At 43.6% G+C, this 21569-nt stretch overlaps 1 protein-coding gene across 6 annotated transcripts in view; it reads left to right on the top strand.

Moving 5' to 3' along the window:
• FER (FER tyrosine kinase) overlaps positions 1-21569 on the top strand; it is a 435712-nt gene that overhangs the window by 401566 nt on the left and 12577 nt on the right. For all 6 annotated transcript variants that reach the window (XM_030565797.1, XM_030565791.1, XM_030565792.1 and 3 more), the window contains one exon: positions 21262-21416. In XM_030565797.1, the coding sequence (XP_030421657.1) occupies positions 21262-21416 (155 nt within the window). The remainder of the gene's footprint in view (positions 1-21261; positions 21417-21569) is intronic.

The raw sequence follows: 21569 nt of genomic DNA, 5'->3' as shown, positions 1-21569 counted from the left end.
AATTAGCCTGAAGGTATGCCCAAAACTTGAATTGTTCAAAACTTGCTCAAAGTATAGAAAAACTCAGCATACTTTTTTTGAAAATTTAAATTTCATTTTCATCGTCTCTGCACTTCTGGGTTCTAACTGGGACTGAAAGCAGGTGTGGAAGCTGTTTTGCACTCTTTCTTGCCTGTCTAGAAGCATGACATACTGAATCTTCCAAGAAACCCTGCTCAAGGAAAATTAATTCTAATTTCCCAAATAGAGACTCTGAGAGCATCCACTCTTTTGCATGGTTGTCCAAACTATTTGCTTTTATCTCATAGGCACAAGACTGAGAGCAAGATTTTTAGTACTGTAAACAAAAGGATTAGACATTCAAAAGAATAAACAGAGCATCTACAATTAGAATTTTTTCAAAAATTCTTTACAGGTGTATTTAAATTCTCATGTGTCAGGGCAGTAACCAACCTCTAAATGGCCAGGGTTAAGAAGAAACATTCATTCCCTGTAGGCAAGTTATTCCATAATTGTCCAAGGGTTTCTTGGGCCTTCCTTCAATGTAGCTGATGCAGGTTACTGGACTAGATGAACCATTGTTCTGATATGATATGGTAGTTCCTGCTTGAGGTTTGCTTGTCACTGTGGTATACATTTCATCCTCAAGGACTGTGCAAATGCCATCCTCTTTCCAGCAGAGAGGAGGTGGACTAGAATCTTACTGGAGCCCATCAGCACTGTTCCAGGAGACGACAGAGAGTTAGCTAGTGAGAGAACAAGGCATTCCCTTCTGTTTCTTCTTTTCCCTGTCCCAGGGGATGAGCTTGGTGCCTCCCTCCACAACATTCTTGGCTCCTGCTGTAAAGCTGATCTAAAAGCATTTGAAACATTCTAGCCACAACAAATTATACTAACTAGCAGGAGGAATGGTGAAAACTTTAAAAATGGCTGTTTCAGGTAAGAACTGCATTGCTCAATAGTATGATTGTGTTCCCTGCTTTAAATATATACTTATTATTTTAGTGGGGGTGGAAATGACAGAACAGCCAATTTTTATTATGATAGTTATGAATACTTGGGCTCCTTTTAAGTTGTTTCCAGTATCTTCCATCTATCCTTAGTGTGTTTCCTCACTCTAGATTCTGCCTTGAACTGTTGTTAAATTCCTATTTTATTGACTCATAATAGTACAAAACCAGGAATATGAAAGTGCTTTAGCTCAGTATAACGAACCCACTTTAAAAACAAAAAAAATATATTACTAACCAGCAGAAAGACTGAGAGTTAAAAATGCCTTTTCTCTTATTGTTTTCTTTTAAATTCAGCATCAAAGCTTTGGTTTCAATGATTTTATAATGTCTGAGTGAATGTCTTTGTCATCATGGAGGTGGACCACCTGGTCAGATGTTATCAGTTCTGTGAACAATGTTAAACTCGTATTTAATGATTTTGTATAGAAATCAATGATTCTGTGACAGACACTTCAGTGTGCTGTAGAACAGAATAAACAAAGGACACAGAACCCTAATTAAAAGTTAAGTCATCAACATTACCAGTGAAAGTAAAATGAAAAGTATAGGCTTGTATTTGTGAAGGCTCAAAGACAGTGGCTGTGGTAGCTAGTTCTTCTTCGAGTGCTTGCTCATATCCATTCCAATTAGATGTGCGCGCGCTGCATGCACGTTCGTTGGAGATTTTTACCCTAGCAACACCCGGCGGGTCGGCTGGGTGCCCCCTGGCATGGCGCCGCTATGGCACCGAATATATACCCCTGCCAACCTGTCCGCTCCTCAGTTCCTTCTTACCTCCCGTGTTGGTCGTTGGAACAGTGGAGCGCGGCTCAGCTGATCTCCACTTCCCTAGCTATTCACTCGTTCTAGTTCTTATTGTGTATATAGTTTTATAGTTCATAGTTGTAATTAATACTTTTCATAACCATTTGTTAACGTAGTTAGTGTATATAGTTCAGAGGGTTGGGGATTAGCCCTTCCCCTCTCCCGGTACCCAGGCTCATGCCTGGTTCACCGGGCTTCAAACTGTGCTCGGCCTGCCGGCGGCCAATGCCAACGGGAGACGCCCACGACTCCTGCCTAAAGTGCCTGGGGGAATCCCATCTCACAGATAAGTGCTGGATTTGCAAATCGTTTAAGCCGTGGACTAAAAAGGAGCAGGACTTTCATCTTAAGCAGCTCCTAATGGAGGCGGCCCTCACCCCTCCATCCTCGGCACCGAGTACCTCACAGTCCACGCTGGAGAGAAGTTCCCCATCGGCACCGGAGAGTGCCAGCACTGCCAAGATGCCCCGGAAACAGCCGTCACCAGCACAGAAGCCAGCCCGGCACCGCTCCCTCTCCCCGCGTGCCAAAAAGGTTAAAGCTCCTGTGGCTTCCATATCTGCACCGCAGTCTGAGCACCAGCCAAAGCCGAGTCACCCGGCACCAACAACTGCCGCGGCACCAGCAGGTTTGGCACCGTTGATTCCGGCCATGCAAGAGCCGTCAAATCCTGTGCAGGATAGCTCCCCGGCACACGCCTCGGTAGAGCTTATCGTTCCCACCACGCCAGAGACCTTTTAGACGGCGAGGGAACTGATTGCCCTGACGGAGCCCTCCCTGCCTCAACCCCCAGCACCGCCGGTGCGGGTTATTGCGTCAACAAGGAAGCCTGCCCTCGTCAGGCCACCTTCCATCGACGCCGCAGGCAGGCACCACTCCAGATTGAGGTCTTGACAGCGTTCCTGATCTCGTCGCCGATCCCAATCTAGACGCCGCTCGCAGTCCCGGTACCATTCCCCTTCTCGGTACCGGTCGTACTCGCGGCACCGCTCAAGGTCCCGCTCTCCAGACCAGTACTCCAGACGACGGTCCAGGTCCCGGCACCGTTCACGCCGCAACCGCTCTCACCATAGAGCCTCATGATCCCGGTCAACCTCCCAGCACCGTACCGGTCGCAGGTCCCGGTCAACCTCTCAGCACCGGTACGACTCCTGGTACCGCTCTCCGGCACAGCACGACGTCCGGTACCATGCTCACAGGGCTCCTCATGCACTCTCTGCTCAGCCATGGCGATCACGGCACCCATCTGAGTCTTCACACGCGGATAGCGCCGCATATGGGGACTCAGAAACGCAGAGCCGTTTCCTCCAGGAGGCTCAGGGCTCGGAACAAGTGCCTCAGTGGTCCTTCTGGACGCCTTGGGCATATCACCAGGCCCAAGGCGAACCCATGGTTCCATCTCATTCCATCCCGTCGGAACATCATGCACCAGAGGCCACTGTTAGCCGCCCTCCTCCAACGGGTACAGATGAGTCGGCTCTGGCGCCAGATCCTCAGGTGCTCCCGGACCCTGATGCTCCTCCGGAACCAGAGTTACTAGATGAGCCAACCGTGACGGGTCTGTCGTCGTCCTCTTCACTGGACGAGGCAGTAGCCGGCACTTAGTCATCGGGCCCACCCCCGATCGACCTCCGAGCTAACCAGGACCTTCTTCAGCGAGTCGCCCTAAATATCAACATCCAGGTGGAGGAGGTCCCGGAAGTGGAAGATCTGGTCATTGACATACTCTCGGCAGATGCCCCAACTCGCGTGGCTCTGCCATTCATCCGTTCCATCCAAGCCAAAACGGACACCATTTGGCAATCTCCAGCGTCTATCCCTCCTACGGCCAGAGGCGTGGAAAGGAAATACATGGTACCCTCTAAAGGGTACGAATACTTATATACCCATCCTCCTCTATGATCTCTGGTCGTTCAGTCCGTGAATGAGCGAGAGCGCCATGGACAGCAAGCCCCTGCCCCAAAATCATGGGAGGCTAGACGGATGGATCTGTTGGGGCGTAAAGTCTACTCCGCCGGGGGCCTCCAGCTACGGGTAGCCAACCAACAGGCCCTGCTCAGCAGGTATAATTATAATACCTGGCAATCGGTGGGTAAGTTCGCTGAACTGGTCCCACAGGACTCCCGCCCGGAATTTCAAGCCCTTCTGGAGGAAGGGAAGAAAGTAGCACGGACTTCCCTGAAAGCCTCCCTCGACGCTGCTGACTCGGCGGCCAGAACCATGGCCTCGGGGATTACGATGCGGAGAGTATTGTGGTTACAGGTCTCAGGTCTACCTCCTGAACTGCAACACACTATTCAGGACCTTCCGTTTGATGGACAAGGCCTTTTCTCTCAGAAAACGGACCCTAGACTCCAGAGTCTCAAAGACAATCGCGTCATCATGCGTTTCCTCGGGATGCATACCCCGCAAACCCAACGGAGGTCCTTCCGTACCCAACCTCAGCGCCCTTACCCACCACCCAGACCACAACAAGATTTAGCAGGAGGCATGCTCGCGGGAACCGCAGATGGCAATCGGGTTCCCAAGGGAGCCAGAATAACGGTTCCGCCAAACCACCAGCGGGACCAAAACCGAACTTTTGAAGGTGCCCCCAAGAGCAGAGCACCAGTCCCTTCCCAGGGTCCCCTCCAGTTTTCCAACCGCCTTTCCTCCTTCCTCCCTGTGTGGGCCCAATTAACCTCAGATCGTTGGGTCCTGCGCACGGTGGAGTCTGGATACCACCTCCAATTTATTTCACCCCCTCCCTCCCACCCTCCTTCCCCATCCATCTTCAGGGACCCCTCTCACAAGCAATTCCTCTGGCAAGAGGTTTGTACGCTCCTCTCTATCGGAGCTATAGAGGAGGTGCCAGAGGAGTTCAGGGACAAGGGATTTTACTCCCGGTATTTCCTAATCCCCAAGGCGAAAGGAGGTCTTCGACCTATCTTGGACCTGCGCGGTCTCAACGTCTTTCTGAAAAAGTTAAAGTTCCGCATGGTGTCCCTGGTGACCATCATCCCATCCTTGGATCCCGGAGACTGGTTCGCTGCTCTCGACATGAAGGACGCATACTTTCACATCACCATTTACCCTCTGCACAGACGGTACCTACGGTTTATGGTGCACCATCAACATTTTAAATTTGCGGTCCTTCTGTTTGGCCTCTCCACCGCCCTGCGCGTATTTACAAAGTGCATGGCTGTAGTGGCCGCCTTCCTCCGTCGTCAGCGAATACACGTCGTTCCTTACCGAGATGACTGGCTTATTTGCGGGACCTCCAAAGCCCAAGTTACCAGGCATGTTGCCATCATCACGGACCTATTCGAGCAGTTGGGCCTGATGATCAATCTAGAGAAGTCTACTCTAGTGCCCACTCAAAGAATAGAATTCATTGGGGCCGTACTAGACTCAAAACTCGCAACAGCCTGCCTTCCACTACTCCGGTTTCAGGCAATAGCCTCGGTCATAGAAAGCCTCCGAACTTTTCCAACGACCTTGGCCTGCACCTGCCTCAGCCTTCTCGGTCACATGGTCGTGAGCACTTTTGTAACCAAGCACGCCAAATTACGCCTGCGTCCCCTTCAAACCTGGCTCGCCTCGGTTTACCGTCCAGGCAGGGACGCCATAGACTTGGTCGTCACCATTCCTCAGAGCGTCTTAGGCTCCCTCAACTAGTGGCTAACATCTCCTCTGGTGTGTGCAGGAATGTCGTTCCAACCGAGACAGCCCTCAGTATCCCTAACGACGGATGTGTCGTCTCTCAGCTGGGGAGCACACCTAGGCCATCGTCACACGCAAGGTCTCTGGTCTTCTCAAGAGCTGGCGTTGCACATAAACGTCCGGGAGCTGAGAGCAGTTCGCCTCGCCTGCCAGACGTTCCAACATCATCTGCAGGGCTGTTGTGTTCTAGTACTCACGGACAACACAACAGCCATACACTACATAAACAAGCAGGGAGGGACTCGATCCTCCCCCCTTTGTCAGGAGGCGATCCAACTGTGGGAGTTTTGTATAGCCCACTCCATAGACCTTGTAGCGTCTTTCCTCCCAGGGGTCCGGAACACTCTGGCAGACCATCTCAGCAGATCCTTTCTCTCCCACGAGTGGTCACTTCGCCCGGACATTGCACATTCCATCTTCCAGAAGTGGGGCTTTCCCCACATAGACCTCATCGCTTCCCACAACAACAGGAAGTGTCCGAGGTTCTGCTCCTTCCAGGATCTCGCCCCGGGCTCAATATCGGACGCCTTCCTAATCTCTTGGGTGAACCACCTGCTTTACGCCTTTCCACCCTTTCCGATGGTGCACAGGGTTCTCGTAAAGCTTTGCACGGACAGGGCTCGACTGATCCTGATCGCCCCTGCATGGCCCCGACAACACTAGTATACCACGTTGCTGGACCACTCGATAGCCAACCCGATCCCCCTGCCCCTTCATCAGGATCTGATAACGCAGGATCACGGCAGGCTTCTCCTCCCAGACCTGCAATCCCTCCATCTAACGGTGTGACTTCTGCATGGTTAACCCAATCGGAGTTACGCTGCTCTGCACCGGTGCAAGAGATACTCCTGGGTAGCAGGAAACGTTCTACTCGGTCTACTTACCTAGCCAAGTGGAAGCGGTTTTCTTGCTGGTGCCAAACACGAAATGTCGCACCTACAGAGGTTCCCATCCCCACTATTTTGGACTACCTCTGGTATCTGAAACAACAAGGCCTCGCTATCTCATCTTTGCGAGTGCACTTGGCTATTTCTACTTTCCACCCTGGAGAAGGAGCTTACTCCGTCTTCTCCCACCCTACAGTCTCGAGGTTCCTCAAAGGCCTGGAGCGTCTATACCCCCTAGAACGTCGCCCCGCCCCTTCCTGGGACCTCAATTTAGTCCTGACGAGACTTATATCTCCCCCCCGTTCGAGCCATTAGCAACCTGCTCACTCCTGTACTTATCATGGAAAACAGCCTTCCTTGTGGCTATTACATTGGCTAGGAGAGTCTCTGAGCTTCAGGCTCCGATGATGGACCCACCGTATACGGTGTTCCACAAAGACAAGGTGCAGCTACGCCCACATCCAGCATTCCTCCCGAAAGTAGTCTCGACCTTTCACCTCAACCAGGACATATTCCTCCCGGTCTTCTTCCCCAAACCGCATACATCTCGTAGGGAACAGCAGTTACGTTCGCTTGACGTCCGTAGGGCGCTCGCCTTCTATATTGACCGTATGAGACCCTTCCGCAAAACGCCCCAACTCTTTGTTGCAGTGGCGGACCGGATGAAAGGCCAGCCCGTCTCTTCTCTGAGGATTTCGTCCTGGGTAACAGCGTGCATCCGGACTTGCTGTGATCTAGCACATACCTCTCCCAGTCATATTACCACACATTCTACCAGGGCCCAGGCCTCGTTGACTGCCTTCTTAGTCCGACTACCTATTCAGGAGATATGTTGGGCTGCTACGTGGTCTTCGGTACACACCTTTGCTTCCCATTATGCCCTGGTGCAACAATCCAGAGACGATGCAGCCTTCGGCTTAGCAGTTTTGCATTCTGCAGTTTCTCACTCTGACCCCACCGCCTAGGTAAGGTTTGGGATTCACCTAATTGGAATGAATACGAGCAAGCACTCAAAGAAGAAAAGATGGTTACTCACCTCTGTAACTGTTGTTCTTTGAGATGTGTTGCTCATATCCATTCCAAAACCCGCCCTCCTTCCCCACTGTCGGAGTAGCCAGCAAGAAGGAACTGAGGAGCGGACGGGTCGGCAGGGGTATATATTCGGTGCTATAGCAGCGCCACGCCAGAGGGCGCCCAGCTGACCCGCCGGGTGTTGCTAGGGTAAAAATCTCCGACGAATGTGCACGCGGCACGCGCACACCTAATTGGAATGGATATGAGCAACACATCTCGAAGAACAACAGTTACAAAGGTGAGTAACCGTCTTTTACTATTCCATGAAGCTATCCTAACAGCGTAACCAAATAATGCTATCAAGTATAGCTGTCTTTTGGAGGAGATGTAAAACTGAGATCTTAACCACTCGTGATTACCAAAATTCCCATCTCACTTTTCTTGAGAGTCAGAGTATTAACTGCAGTGTCCTGACCAGATTCCATGTTGAGTAATTAGATTTCAAACAGCTAATTCCCCAATGTAATTTCAGTTGGGTATGATACACTTCTTCAGGTCATGTCCTTAAGTGTTCTGTAGTGCTGCTTTGAGATTGCTAAACAGATGCCTAGAGGTGGCTGCATTTCAGTGTTGGATGAAGTGTTTTATTGATAGAGACATGTCATCCTCTTTGCTGCTAGGTACACAAACTCCAGCCCAGTCTGACTAGTAAGTGCAGAAGTGTGGAGGAAGAGCTGAACATGCATCACTGTCCTCTAGCAGTAGGTGGAAAACAGCTGCTCCATGGCAAAAGTATGGAATTAACTTGGGGACACCGGTGGGTGTTAATGCTGACAGCAGGGCTGGTGCAAGGATGTTTCGCGCCCTAGGCGAAACTTCCACCTGGCGACCCCCCCCTCGCGGCAGCTCCCCACCTCCACCCTGAGATGCCTCCCTTGCGGCAGCTCCCCACCCTGAGGCACCCCCTCACCCCAGCTCACCCTTGCTCTGCACACGAGCACACCGTTGCTACTTCACTTCTCCCGCCTCCCAGGCTTAGGTGCTGCAAGTCTGGGAGGCGGGAGAAGTGAAGCAGCCACAGCGTGCTCAGGGAGGAGGCAGGGCAGGGGTGAGCTGAGGCGGTGAGCTCTGCGTGCTGCCCCCCCCTACTTGCTGCAGGCGGCCCTCCCTGCGCTTCCCTGCCCCAGCTCCCTCCGCTTAAATACCAACGGCAACCGGGCCGGCCGAAGATCTGACCGCCGCGGTCGCTACCGAACAAAATGACACCCCCCAAATCTTAGAGCCCTAGGCGACCGCCTAGGTCGCCTAAATGGTTGCACTGGCCCTGGCTGACAGTTTTCTCAATAGCCATTATTCTGCATCTTCTGTTATCCTCAGCGTGAAGGGTAGTATGTAGGAACATGAGGGGAGCCACTGTCAGTGTAGTTCCTGAGTGAGTCATGTTGCCATGTTTTGGAACAGGCACACAAGGGATAGCCGTCCTTCCAGATGCCCTGAACTCTGTGAGGCTTCACTGTAACTCATACAACATCCACATCTGCTGTCATCTTCTCAAGATTCACCCCTTTCCCAAACTGATAATGAACCAGGAAGTTCACACAATGGAATAACGTCATTTCCATCCCTTTCTGCAGAATAGGATCATTTAGCCCACATTGTGCTCTGTGTGGTCTGGAAATCAGAACATTCATGGAAAACTGTTAATGCATTGGAAGTGTGAAGGTTGGATAGTTCATTCACAATCACAGTTTGACATGAGATGATTTTTCATGGATATAATATGTAGATTGTGTGGTTTATATGAAATAGTGAGAGAGCTAAATGAATGAAAGGCATAAGGACCTGAGGATGGGGAGTTTAGTAGTGAACTTACCAAATAAAAACTCTTCAACTCACATGACTGCAGAAAGGAAAAACCAGCCACGTAGATGAAATTGCATCTTAATATAAACCATAGAAAATAAAGTCTTATCAAACACACTGCGGAATTATTGAAATTGGACAAAGATAAGGCAAGCTTTCCTGTCTACAGAAAGGAAATATGTCAAGACAGAAAAGAAATTGAATTGCAGACCTTTGTTTCAAGGTATAAATGAATTACAGGAAAAAAGACCTGTATTCATAACTTAGTCTTATATTTTGTTTCAGCACAATGAAAGCAATCATAAGAGCACAAGAAATTTATTATGAAGTCAACTGGGATATCGCTGTGTGTATATATAAACAAAGAAAACTACATTATAGATTGAAATTGGAATGATGAAAATTTCATCAAAAGAACATGAAAATAACTGTTTAGATACACATGAAGCAACCACCACATCTTTGCCATTTTTACAAATATTGGAGAGTACAATGATTTACATACAGCTGCTACTGCTATGGATGGTCCTAGTCCATATGAAAATGCTGTTGATGCAGGGGCTTTGTGTAGGGGAGCAGGTCCTGTGCACTGCAACTTTCTTGCTCTGCTACTTCTGACATACTTGCAGCTCCACAGTTTGCTTCTCTGGCATTATTATCCTTGTGATTGCCTGCCCTCTCGGCCCTGCTGTAATTGGCCCTGGCACTCCTGTGCCTCTCAGCACAGCTGTGACAGAGATGGTCTTCACTAGGGGAAAAAAAATTAGTTAAAACATGGCAACTAACATGAGGTAAAATCCTGGTGAAAATAAGGTGGTGTAGTTTTAACATGTACTTGTAGATCAAAGTAAAGACTAGAAGCAGAGCCTAGTTCTGCTAATCAGTCCCAGATTAACCAGTGTCGACTTGGTGCGCTTGCACCAGCTCCCATCTCAGTGGGCCCTTGACCACTAGGGGAAAAAAACTGGAATGATGCTACGACACATGCACCAAGTCACAGAGTCAATCATGGGGGAGGAAGGGGCAATTTCTATAGTGCCCAGGTCCCCAACGTTCTTTAATCCAACACTGCTGCTAACACAAGTTAACATTTACAAGTGTCTTGTCTTCATTCTGATTTTTACCTTGTCAATTTCCTTGTGCTAAGACATAGTAAGAATCCACCTTCTTCCTAGGGAGGCTATTAGGAGCAGCTCTCCACTGCAGTCTTTTACAACAAGGGTAGACTCATCCCTTACCCTCTTGTACATAGTATTGCCAACCTCGGGTGTTGAGTCAGGCACTCCAAAAATCATGAGATTGTCTTAAAAACCGTGAAACTTTTAAGAACTAATAATAAATACGGGGGCATCTTATTTACATTGTTCCAGTGCTTGTCCCAATGTGTAGTGCACTTCAGGTTTTGCATGCACCTAGGATGAGAGAATTCTTCCTAGTAGTGTCCATTCAGTGTATGCAGGCACCCCCACTCTACTCATGCTCCACACTAAAGGTATAAAGGGGGCTGCCACACTGCTGCTGTTTCAGTTCCTTCTCACTGCTACCTCAGATCCCATCTTATGACCTTGTGATTGAGAAGTCCACTACACACAGGGAAAAAACATCTCAAACATTACTACAGAGTGAGTAATCATTCCTTTTGTACTATGAAAGCTATACTCAGGTCATGCTCAAGCTTTTCGCTACAAACATCTAAGCTAGAAACTTTGTTTAAAATGAAAACTCAGGTTCTCACCTAATCATTTGACTTTAGGAGCGGGGGCTGTATGTAAAATACCAACTATGAGAGTTGCAACAAAATTATGAACTTGGCAAACACTATACTAGTAGAGCTCCTACTTCCACCTAGCACTTCCGGGACACAACTTCTGCCTGTTGGAAATCAGTGGGGGTTATTCATATTCTTTGAGGAGGATCTGGAGAGGGAAGAGAGAGTTGGGCTCTGGAGCACAAAAGGGATATGAGAGTTATGTGGAGGCGCCTCTAACATCCTAAGATCAGCACCATGGCTGCACATACAATTGAGTAATGTATCCATTCTCCATCACAAGATCTTTGTAAATATAGGTATATTCTACTATAATTATGTTTGTTCATTAGCAGCTAAACATTGTTCAGACTATACAAATTAACACAGTCCTGAGTCTTATTACAGCAGTAAATTAATAGAAATTATTGTGCACTGCTGATATAAACCTGTATGCACTTTTTATTTCTTAATTTAGGTCCAAATTGATGTGTCTATAAAATCATGGGCTATAACTATTATAGAGAAACTGTTTTATACCTCTTTGTATACAGTAGTTAAGTAAACTTTTTTGTTTCATTTATATTGTACAATTTAACATAGTTAGCATTTACACAAAAACTTATGAGGACTGGGCTTATTTAGTCTGCAGAAGAGAAGAGTGAGGGGGGATTTGATAGTAGCCTTCAACTACCTGAGCGGGGTTCAAAAGAGGATGGAGCTAGGCTGTTCTCAGTGATGGCAGATGATAGACCAAGAAGCAATGGTCTCCAATTGCAGTGGGGTGGGGTCTAGGTTGGATATTAGGAAAAACTGTTTGACTAGGAGAGTGGTGAAGCACTGGAATGGGTGGTAGACTCTCCATCCTTTGAGGTTTTTAAGGCCCGGCTTGACAAAGCCCTGGCTGGGATGATTCAGTTGGGGGTGGTTCTGCTTTGAGCAAGGCCTTGGACTAGATGACCTCCTGAGGTCTCTTCCAACCCTACTCTTCTATGAATCTATGAAAGAGGGTGGCACTAGAATATGAGACACTTGCATACCATACACATATAGTCCCAAATTATGAGAGACTCTTGCTTGGTCACACACGGATGCAGTGGACTGCAAGTAACCTCTGATATGACTGTGCAAGAGTCTCCCACAGTACAGTCCCTTTACTCCGGGAAGCCCATGCTCCTCCCCGGGAACAAAATGCTAAAAATGGAGGTGCAGGGCTTTGGGTGCCCTCCCTGCCTCCATTCTGCATCAGCCCACACAACAGGTAGAGCATCAACTGAAGCAATCTGCTCCATACTAAAGGGGCAGACAGATCATCCTTTGCACTATGTGCACAGAGCAGCCCTGGAGAGATTATACAATTTCTCTGCAGTTCTTTCTGGGGGAATATAGTTTTACATTGCCTCCTACTTAGACCCAAGGCATAAATAGCGCAATTTACCTCCTATGCAGTAAGGCATTTATAGAAGAAGAGAGAATCAGGAACAAAATGATAGTCAAAAGTAAGTTTTGTAGGAGGGGTGAAGCAGGAGCAAAGACTACAAGTGTACACATACATACATGACTAGAATTTTAAATTTGGTGTGCACAGTTGCACACATACATTTATTCACTATTTATGATGTTATACATGTTATATTTATTATTATTATTTGATAAGTACTTGATTGTTCCCTGTCCAGATGATTGGTAGGAATACTGTAACGTGGTCGATAAACCTAAAATGTATAATTAAACATTATAACCCAAGGAAAATGACTTTTTAGTAGATAAGGTGCTTAATCTTCATTTTTTTAAAAATAATTTATAGGTCATACTGTACTTTAACACAATACTTGTTCTCTAAAATTCTATACTGTTTTAAGGGAAAACAACTATTCTCAATTGCATTTTGCTGAGAACTATATAGGATTTTTTTTTAATCAAATTATTGAAAAATAGTAGAAGAAAACACTAGTTTTAGTATTGCTGTTGTTTGGTACACTGAGTGTCTACTGTACCAGGGGTTTGTATTGTGTCTTCAGATTTCTGTTTAGAATTAGAATATAGTTTTTAAAAATGGAGTATCATTTTGTTATTTACCAATTCAAGTTTCTAGTTAGATTTAACTATAGTGTAAATTAAAGTAATTTAAATATTTAGGCTTCATAAGTTTTGTGTATTTTTCCACTTTGGTATTTTTGATCTATGTATTATTTATTTATAAGGTTTGCCTTTTTACCAATATTTTCTTAAAACTTTTTTGTGCACGAGGATAGATTCACTGAGCTCCTCTATATCATTTCACAGGATAGCCCTTGATTGGAATGCTGAATGCTCTCCAAACACAATATACATTTTATCCTACATATGGAGACTACAGATTTCATAAAAGTATAAAGTTGCCAGCTTAATCACAATGATGCAGAATAGTTTTTTGGGGTGCATTTATGATAAGGCTATTTTTTATGTTGTTCGCTTGGTACTGAAAATAACAAATTTTGCTTTTTAGCATTAGTTTTACACAGCTAATTTAGAACTTAGCTCTTATGACACTCCTCTTATCTGATAATCTCAAAGCACTTTACAAACAATAATTAGACCTTAATACTATCCTGTGAGGTAGGTGATATTCTGCTCATTTTACAGTGGGGGAAAAATCAAAACACAGAGAAGTTACGTGACTTCTTGGCACAGCCAAATAGACTGTCAGTGGCAGAGTCGAGATACAGATTCTGAGAGTCAATTAACTTAGATTTTTTCTATCGTGTCTAAGCACTGTACCACGTGAGGGTACTGCCAAAATACTCATGTATTTTAGTAACCCAGTCCACTTTTACCTGAGAAAATGAGGATTTGTGCTAGTTATTCAAAGAAATGACTCTAAAAGAACTGCTTGGAGTTGCATGCAATGTTGTCTCATTAGTATTCATTTTATGGTTAACTACCATAGTATGAAGGCAAAAACCTTGAAGCACAGTGGAAGGAGAGTACTGGGAAAGAAAGGTTTCTGAACTGTGCTGTAGACTCTCTAATATTCATATTTCCAATCCATTCTAAGTAAACAGCTAACACATGATGTGTTTTGTAGATGGATCAGCAGCAGCACACAAAGAGTAGGAGATATTTGGTACAGGAGTGCTTTGATTTAGCTATCTAGCAATCCTTTGGAAGTTGCCTACAATTGTTGCACAGAGGAAGTGTACGTAACCCATTAGCACTAATCCTCCCACACAACAGTTTCACTAGCTGACCTTCCAACCCCTTCTCTAAAGCTGGGTCAGAGACTGTTTTATTCAAATTAAATGGGCATAGGAAGTAGCATAATCCTAACTGTTTCCACACTGAATGCTTACTGCATATTGTTTGTTAGAACAGTTTTGGGCTGCTTACTATTTACTATTACCAGGAAAGAGGAAGAAACTGCGTAGTGGCTATTGTGTTCTTTAATAGCATGATTGATTTCCTCCATGAGGCAGCGTGTACCAATAGTAGGTTGCTCTTCTTGGGTAGGTTTTAATAGGTGGAACTGCCATTTGGTTCATTCCAAAGTCTCTTAGAAGTCTTTTTGTGAGCTTCAAGTACTCTGTGGCAGAGATGAATCAAAAGAGGGGGTGAACTTCCAAAGGCAAGAAATCTCCCCTAACTTCTCTTCGGTGTGGTGATAAAATTTTAACAAGGGATTTCTGAGAGCCTCACAATGGCTCCAGCACACTCATAGTATAATAGTGATATGTCATCAATACGGTATTTGTGGTTGGAATGAATTTTAGAGCTGTAGTTAAAATAATGACAATTCTTTTTTCCTTATGTTAACTCCATGATCTTGCAAGGTGGTCGGGGAGGGGGGGTTGTATTGTTATGTGTATCTATTACCTGAACTGAGGCATTCCATGACGCTAGTACCAACAAGTCAGGAATATATGATTTCTTTCCTACCAGTGTAGCTACTCTATAGTGGCTCCTTATAATCTGTGCCCAACCTAAATAGCTTTCACAGCAAAACAAAGTAAACATTATTTACTACATTTCTATGTCAAAGATAAATATTGACTTCATGAAATCTCTGGAGCCAAGTAGTAAATACTGTTCAAAAGAAAAAAAACCTCTGCCCAATCCGTAGAGAGAGAATACTGAGTCTTCTGTAAAATAATTTCTGGGCTTCACTGGAGTATTTGCTGCAATATTCAGATCATCCACTGGGGAAAAAAGAAGCCAGAACATTTCAGGGGGGAAATGAAGAGAAAACACACACAATACTAAATCTGTTCAACTAATCATAAGTATATACAAGTATATACAATGTCTTCATCTGAAAAGTGTGGTGAGTTGCTACAAAACATTTTGCCCCAAACAGGCATCTTCCTTCCATCAAAACTAGAAAAACCCAAACACCACACTAAAATACTTTTTAGAAACAAATACTTTTAAAGAAGAGATTCAAATGCTTTTAACATGTCATAAAAGTGTGTTTGCTTCTATTATCTTTCCTTCTAATACCCTGCACAAAACATTGTCTGGCGCCTAGTCAGAGGCAGCCTCTAGTCATAGAAAATCCCAGGGGAAAGGAAGTTTATTAGTCCCATCTATCTCTTCCTCACTCCCATTCTAATCACAATAATACTAGTGGTATGTGAGTACTTAAATGCCCACCATTGTAACTGATGGGCAGATAGCATGCTGTTTAGGGGTGAACTTTCCAAATGAGCTTGGCCCATTTCCACTACTGAGAACTTGTGGGCTCTTAAATAAAGATATCAAGCTTGGGCCTAGCAACAACAAAATGGGAACATAAGTCTTCTAGCTTGTAATTTATAATGTATTCTGAGAAAATAATTACTGTTCCTTACAAGACATTTGCCTAGTAAGATCCATCTAACTTATTACTCATCTAACTGGCCTGATACAGAAGTAAATGGAAATTAATTAACACATGGCTTGTAGTATACACTAATACAAGCACTGATAAAATAATCCTTCACTTCATTTGCAGACACAGCAATTGTAACTTAAACAGAGAATATACACATATGTATATCTCTGTAGTATTTGCGTATATATTTTATGGTAAGAGATGCTAATATCTTAATATAGACGAATACCTGTTTTATGGAGAAAAAATCACTGAAGCTGTAACAGTTTACAGTGCATTGTTGATAATGTTCAAAAGATGTGTAGCTAGATCTGAGTTACATTGCTTTCGCAGTAGAACTGTAGTCCTGCTGTCAGAAGCCAGGCATCTCGGATGCCACAGCAAAGTCTAACTTATAATAAAAGATTTGACTTAGTTGAGGAGTGAAGAATAATGCAATTATTTCTGAAGTAGTGTTGTAAATGAAGGCTTATAAATGAATGATTTATCATATCAGAAGCTGTGACACACAAAGCATGATGTAGTCAATAGCTGCCACATACTAGAGATAAGAAAGACCTGAAGTGATCATGTAGAATTTTCAGTTTTATATCCTGAATTTTAGTGCTCGGTACTTGCATGAACAGATTTTCAAACTTACAGTACATTATGCTAGACTGAATTCAGGTTAGGGAAAAAGTCAAGATTTACTTTCTCCACTTGGACACACAGAATCATAGGACTGGAAAGGACCTTAGGAGGACATTTAGTCCAGTCCCCTGTATTCATGGTGGGACTAAGTATTATCTAGACCATCCCTAAAAGTGTTTGTCTAACCTGCCTCCCTAGGCAATTTATTCCAGTGCTTAACTACCCTCTAATGTCCTAAGATCAGCACCATGGCTGCACATACAATTGAGTAATGTATCCATTCTCCATCACAAGATCTTTGTAAATATAAGTATATTCTACTGTAATTATGTTTGTTCATTAGCAGCTGAGCATTGTTCAGACTATACAAATTAACACAGTCCTGAGTCTTATTACAGCAGTAAATTAATAGAAATTATTGTGCACTGCTGATATAAACCTGTATGCACTTTTTATTTCTTAATTTAGGTCCAAATTGATGAGTCTATAAAAGCTTGGGCTATAACTATTATAGAGAAACTGTTTTATACCTCTTTGTATACAATAGTTAAGTAAACTTTTTTGTTTCATTTATATTACAGTTTAATATAGTTAGCATTTACACAAAAGCTTATGAGGACTGGGCTTATTTAGTCTGCAGAAAAGAAGAGTGAGGGGGGATTTGATAGTAGCCTTCAACTACCTGAGCAGGGTTCAAAAGAGGATGGAGCTAGGCTGTTCTCAGTGATGGCAGATGACAGAACAAGAAGCAATGGTCTCCAATTGCAGTGGGGGGGGTCTAGGTTGGATATTAGGAAAAACTGTTTGACTAGGAGAGTGGTGAAGCACTGGAATGGGTTACCTAGGGAGGTAGTGGAATCCCTAATATTCTGTGATTCTCCTAGCAGAGCCCCGCCGAGATGGTTTTTCCTAATGTCCAACCTAAACTGCCATTTGCTGCCATTTAAGCCCATTGCTTCTTGTCCTATCCTCAGATGTTAAGGAGAAGAATTTTTCTCTCCCCTCCTTGTAACAACTTTGTATATGTTTGAAAACTGTTATGTCCCGGTCTTCTCTTCTCCAGATTAAAACAAGCCCAATTTTTCGATCTTCCCTCATAGGCCACGTTTTCTACACCTTTAATCATTTTTGTTGCCCTTCTCTGGACTTTCTCCAATTTGTCCACATCTTTCCTGAAATCTGGTGCCCAGAACTGTTGACTCATATTTAGTTTGTGATTTTCTGTGATCCCCAGATCCCTTTCTGCAGTACTTCCTAGGCAGTCATTTCCCATTTTGTATGTGTGCAGCTGATTGTTCCTTCCTAAGTGGATGGAGTACTTTGCATTTGTCCTTATTGAATTTCATCCTGTTTACTTCAGACCATTTCTCCAATTTGTCCAGATGATTTTGAATTTTAATCCTATCCTCCAAAGCACTTGCAACACTCCCAGCTTGGTATCGTCTGCAAACTTTGAGCGTATTTTCTATGCCATTATCAAAATCATTTTATGCAGATATTGAACAGAACTGGGCCCAGAATTGATCCCTGCAGGGCCCCATTTGATATGCCCTTCCAGCTTGACTGTGAACTACTGATAACTACTCTCTGGCAACAGTTTTCACAGTTGGTAATCTGCCACCGGTTTTGTCTAAACTTTGTAATACTAAAAACCACCCTCTTCCACATCACTATAATCCCATAACCTGCCTCACAAATAGCAACCAACATAGTATATTGTCTTTTGGGATCCCATTTGAGGGAAATCCTGTTTGGTGCATTTTATACAGAGAATTAGATGGATATGATGTAGATGGTGTGCTGGAAGACTTGCTACCATAGATTTCAATACATCCAGGATTAATTCTGATTTTCTCTTGTGCCTCTCTTCAGTCTTTCTGCTCCTTGCATCTTCCTGCACCAGCCTCCAACATGGTTTTAGAACCTACCTCCAGAGACAGGCGAAAACAAGGGAAAGGAATGAAGGGAAGAGAGAGCATATGAGACCCCTCTGCAGAGTAGGAAGGAAGATTTGTGTTCCTCAGTCCAAGCAGTGGAACAGCCTCCAGAAGCACTGAAAGAGAAGAGAGAGCAGTTAAGTGCTCTGAAACGGGCCAAGTAAATGCCATTTCAAACGGACAGGCAAAGATAAAAGTAAATTCCTAAACAAGGGGCCTCTAATGTGAAATGGGGCTACAGGTCCAAAACAGGCTAGCTGTAGCAAAGAGGTCTATATCCCACAACAGTAGAAAGGAAGATGATTATCTCCACAGGAACAGTGAAAGATTTTTTTTTAAATGCTCTAAAGTCATAGAAGGAGTATATCAAAGGCAGTGGAGCTAATGAAACAGCAGTGGAGCTAGTGAAACAGTGAAGAAACTGTTTGGTATATATTTCATTGAAAAAACCTGAACAGCACCCTACAGAGCAAGAAAGGAAAACATGAGGATGTACATTTCAATTTCATGAAGCTCAACAAAAAAGCTACTCCCATCTGACTGTTCTCCCTCTCCCACACAGACACACAAATAAGAAAACCTGGCAGGTCTCAACAGAAAACTCTGAGGACAAGAAACAAAGGGAAAATGGCATGCAGAAAATTTAGCGAGACTACCCAACAGTCATGGAAAATATGCCCAGCTTAAGGAGCTAAATGCCAGAAACATCAGAAAAAAAGGACTTTATGCAGAGACTCAAACTTGATGGAGGTGATAATTAATGAAAAAAGAACCTGAAAAAGCGAGAAAGATGTCCACAACAGACATGGCTACAGAGCTACCAGTTTGATGGTAGTAATGCTGAGAATGAAGTTGTTTCCTCTACCACTACATCCTACTGAGGAGCATCTTAAATTGATTCAACAGCAAAGTTAAGGGATCTGAAAGCTTGAAGTCACCTTGTGCTTGTGGCAAATTAAAGCAAAATTAGCTTCTTGGCTGCATGTGATTTGGAGCACCACCAGCAAAAATTTTGGTCCCACTCTCAATTTGAAGAAATCAAGATTAGTGGAGACACTGCAGGCCTCCATTGTTTACATAGTCCAAGAATCTTACAAGAGCTTTTGAACTCCAAATCTTATAATGGATTTGATGATGTAGAAGAGAATACTTTGCAAAGCAACAGCTTCATACATTTGTCTGTCGAAGAACCTTATTAATATAGATGTGCTTAGCTAAACTACAGTAGTCATAGCCAACCTCTTCAAAATGACACATTAACTTTAATTTTCATGAAAATGGACTCCTAGATTTTCAGCATAATCATATCTTTCTTTTTCTTTTTGCGTAATTTAAAAGAACCAGCTATTACATAGAAAACATACAAATTATGTGTCCTGATTGTAAGCATAAAATAGTAGTAAGTTTTGTAAGTAGGATCTATTTCAGATATTCAGGGGTAGGAAGACCAAACATCAGGCAAAAACATAAGTATTAGATCAACATATAGCCTTTTCTTCAATTTAAACCCAAAATATTTTTAAAGTTCAGGAATGATTCAGATAAAGAGATTCCTATGTTATCAATCAGCATTTCAGTCTTCCTTCCAGAGATTGCCACTTTGATTTGTTTCACTCCCTGCATTCACCTCAGGTGAAATCCTTGCCCTGTTGAAGACAATGGCAATATTCCTATTGCCTTTAATGAGTCTGGGATTTCACCCTCCACTCTTGAGGCTCTTTGGGACACTTCTTATGGAATTGGCTATAGGAACCAGAATCTCTTGATTTTTGCTTTGCAATTCTCCTGCCCATACCAGTCACAGTAGACTCTTACACACTGACAGAGGCATCTCAAGTTGTATATTTCATAATTTATAAACAAAGCTGCATATTTCCTGAGATGGGGTCTGATTCTGATAATGAACCGATTTTAAAACTAGTGTAACTTCATTGACTTAAGAGGAGTTTCTCCTAATTTACCCCAATGAGAAATTAATAGGCTCAGGCCCAGGGATGTATGAATGTTTCAAACCTCCTACTGGTTGTACAGCTTCATAGGAATAATATAACGATGACTTTAAAAGCAAATTATAATTGAGTATTAATTATCTTAAAAGAAACTGTTTATTATGTATAGCAACCTGTTTGTTAGCATATGATCTAAGATGAAAAATCTCATAAATTGTTGGTAAAGACAGCTGTAGAAGGAATTATTGTTGATGCCCCCGTTGGTAGTTTTCTATACTAAGGATCTGTTTTCAAATAATTTTTAATATTTTTTCTTTAAAAAAATGTTGGCTGTAGGCTGTGTTCATAGAATTTACAATATAAGGCCTGAAATCATGCTTCTCTGATTTTTTAACTGAAAAAAAACTTTATTTCTGTGGGGAGGGCTTTTACTTGACCTTTCTTCCATTGGCAGTGATCAGGTAGTATAGATCAGCTTTATTTTTTTTAATTGAACCCATAGTGTTGATTTAGCTGTGGTAGAAATAGTTTTCCAGCCTCTCTAGTTCTTTTTATGGTTATAGTGTTCCAGCTTTGTCTTTGAGCTGTGTTACATTCTGCATCAAATTTGGTCTGTTGGCATGTAATGTAGTGCAGACAAGCCTGATGGGCAGTATGGGCACAGCACATTTATTGCCTTGTATATGCTTATTTTGTGCACCAGGAGCCTTGCATGCATCACTGGTGGATAGATTTAGTTGTAATAGAAAATATGTGGGAAATTGTTGAATCTGTGTTTCTTCACATCTCAGTATAAATACGTTATGAACATAAAAACAATGCTTTTAATTTTTAAGGGATGTTTTCTGTATTTTAATCTAACTCAGGGACCTTGCTGCAAGGAACTGCCTGGTAGGTGAAAATAATGTTCTGAAAATCAGTGACTTTGGAATGTCTCGTCAAGAGGATGATGGGGTATATTCATCTTCAGGCTTAAAGCAGATTCCTATCAAATGGACTGCTCCAGAGGCACTCAACTATGGTAAGGAGATGTTAGCTTTAACTTTTTATTGTAGAAATGTACTATGTAAGATAATAAGGTATAGAGGAAATATACTATGGTCTACACACAAATATATAGTCTTCCTTGTGGTCTGTAAAACATTTCAGTTTAAATAAATTAACAATTCAGCCC

The sequence above is a fragment of the Gopherus evgoodei genome, chromosome 6 (genome assembly GCF_007399415.2).
Source record: "Gopherus evgoodei ecotype Sinaloan lineage chromosome 6, rGopEvg1_v1.p, whole genome shotgun sequence".
Lineage (NCBI taxonomy): Eukaryota > Metazoa > Chordata > Testudines > Testudinidae > Gopherus > Gopherus evgoodei.
Note: the sequence above shows the minus strand (reverse complement) of the source record. Positions and strands in the feature narration are given on the sequence as shown.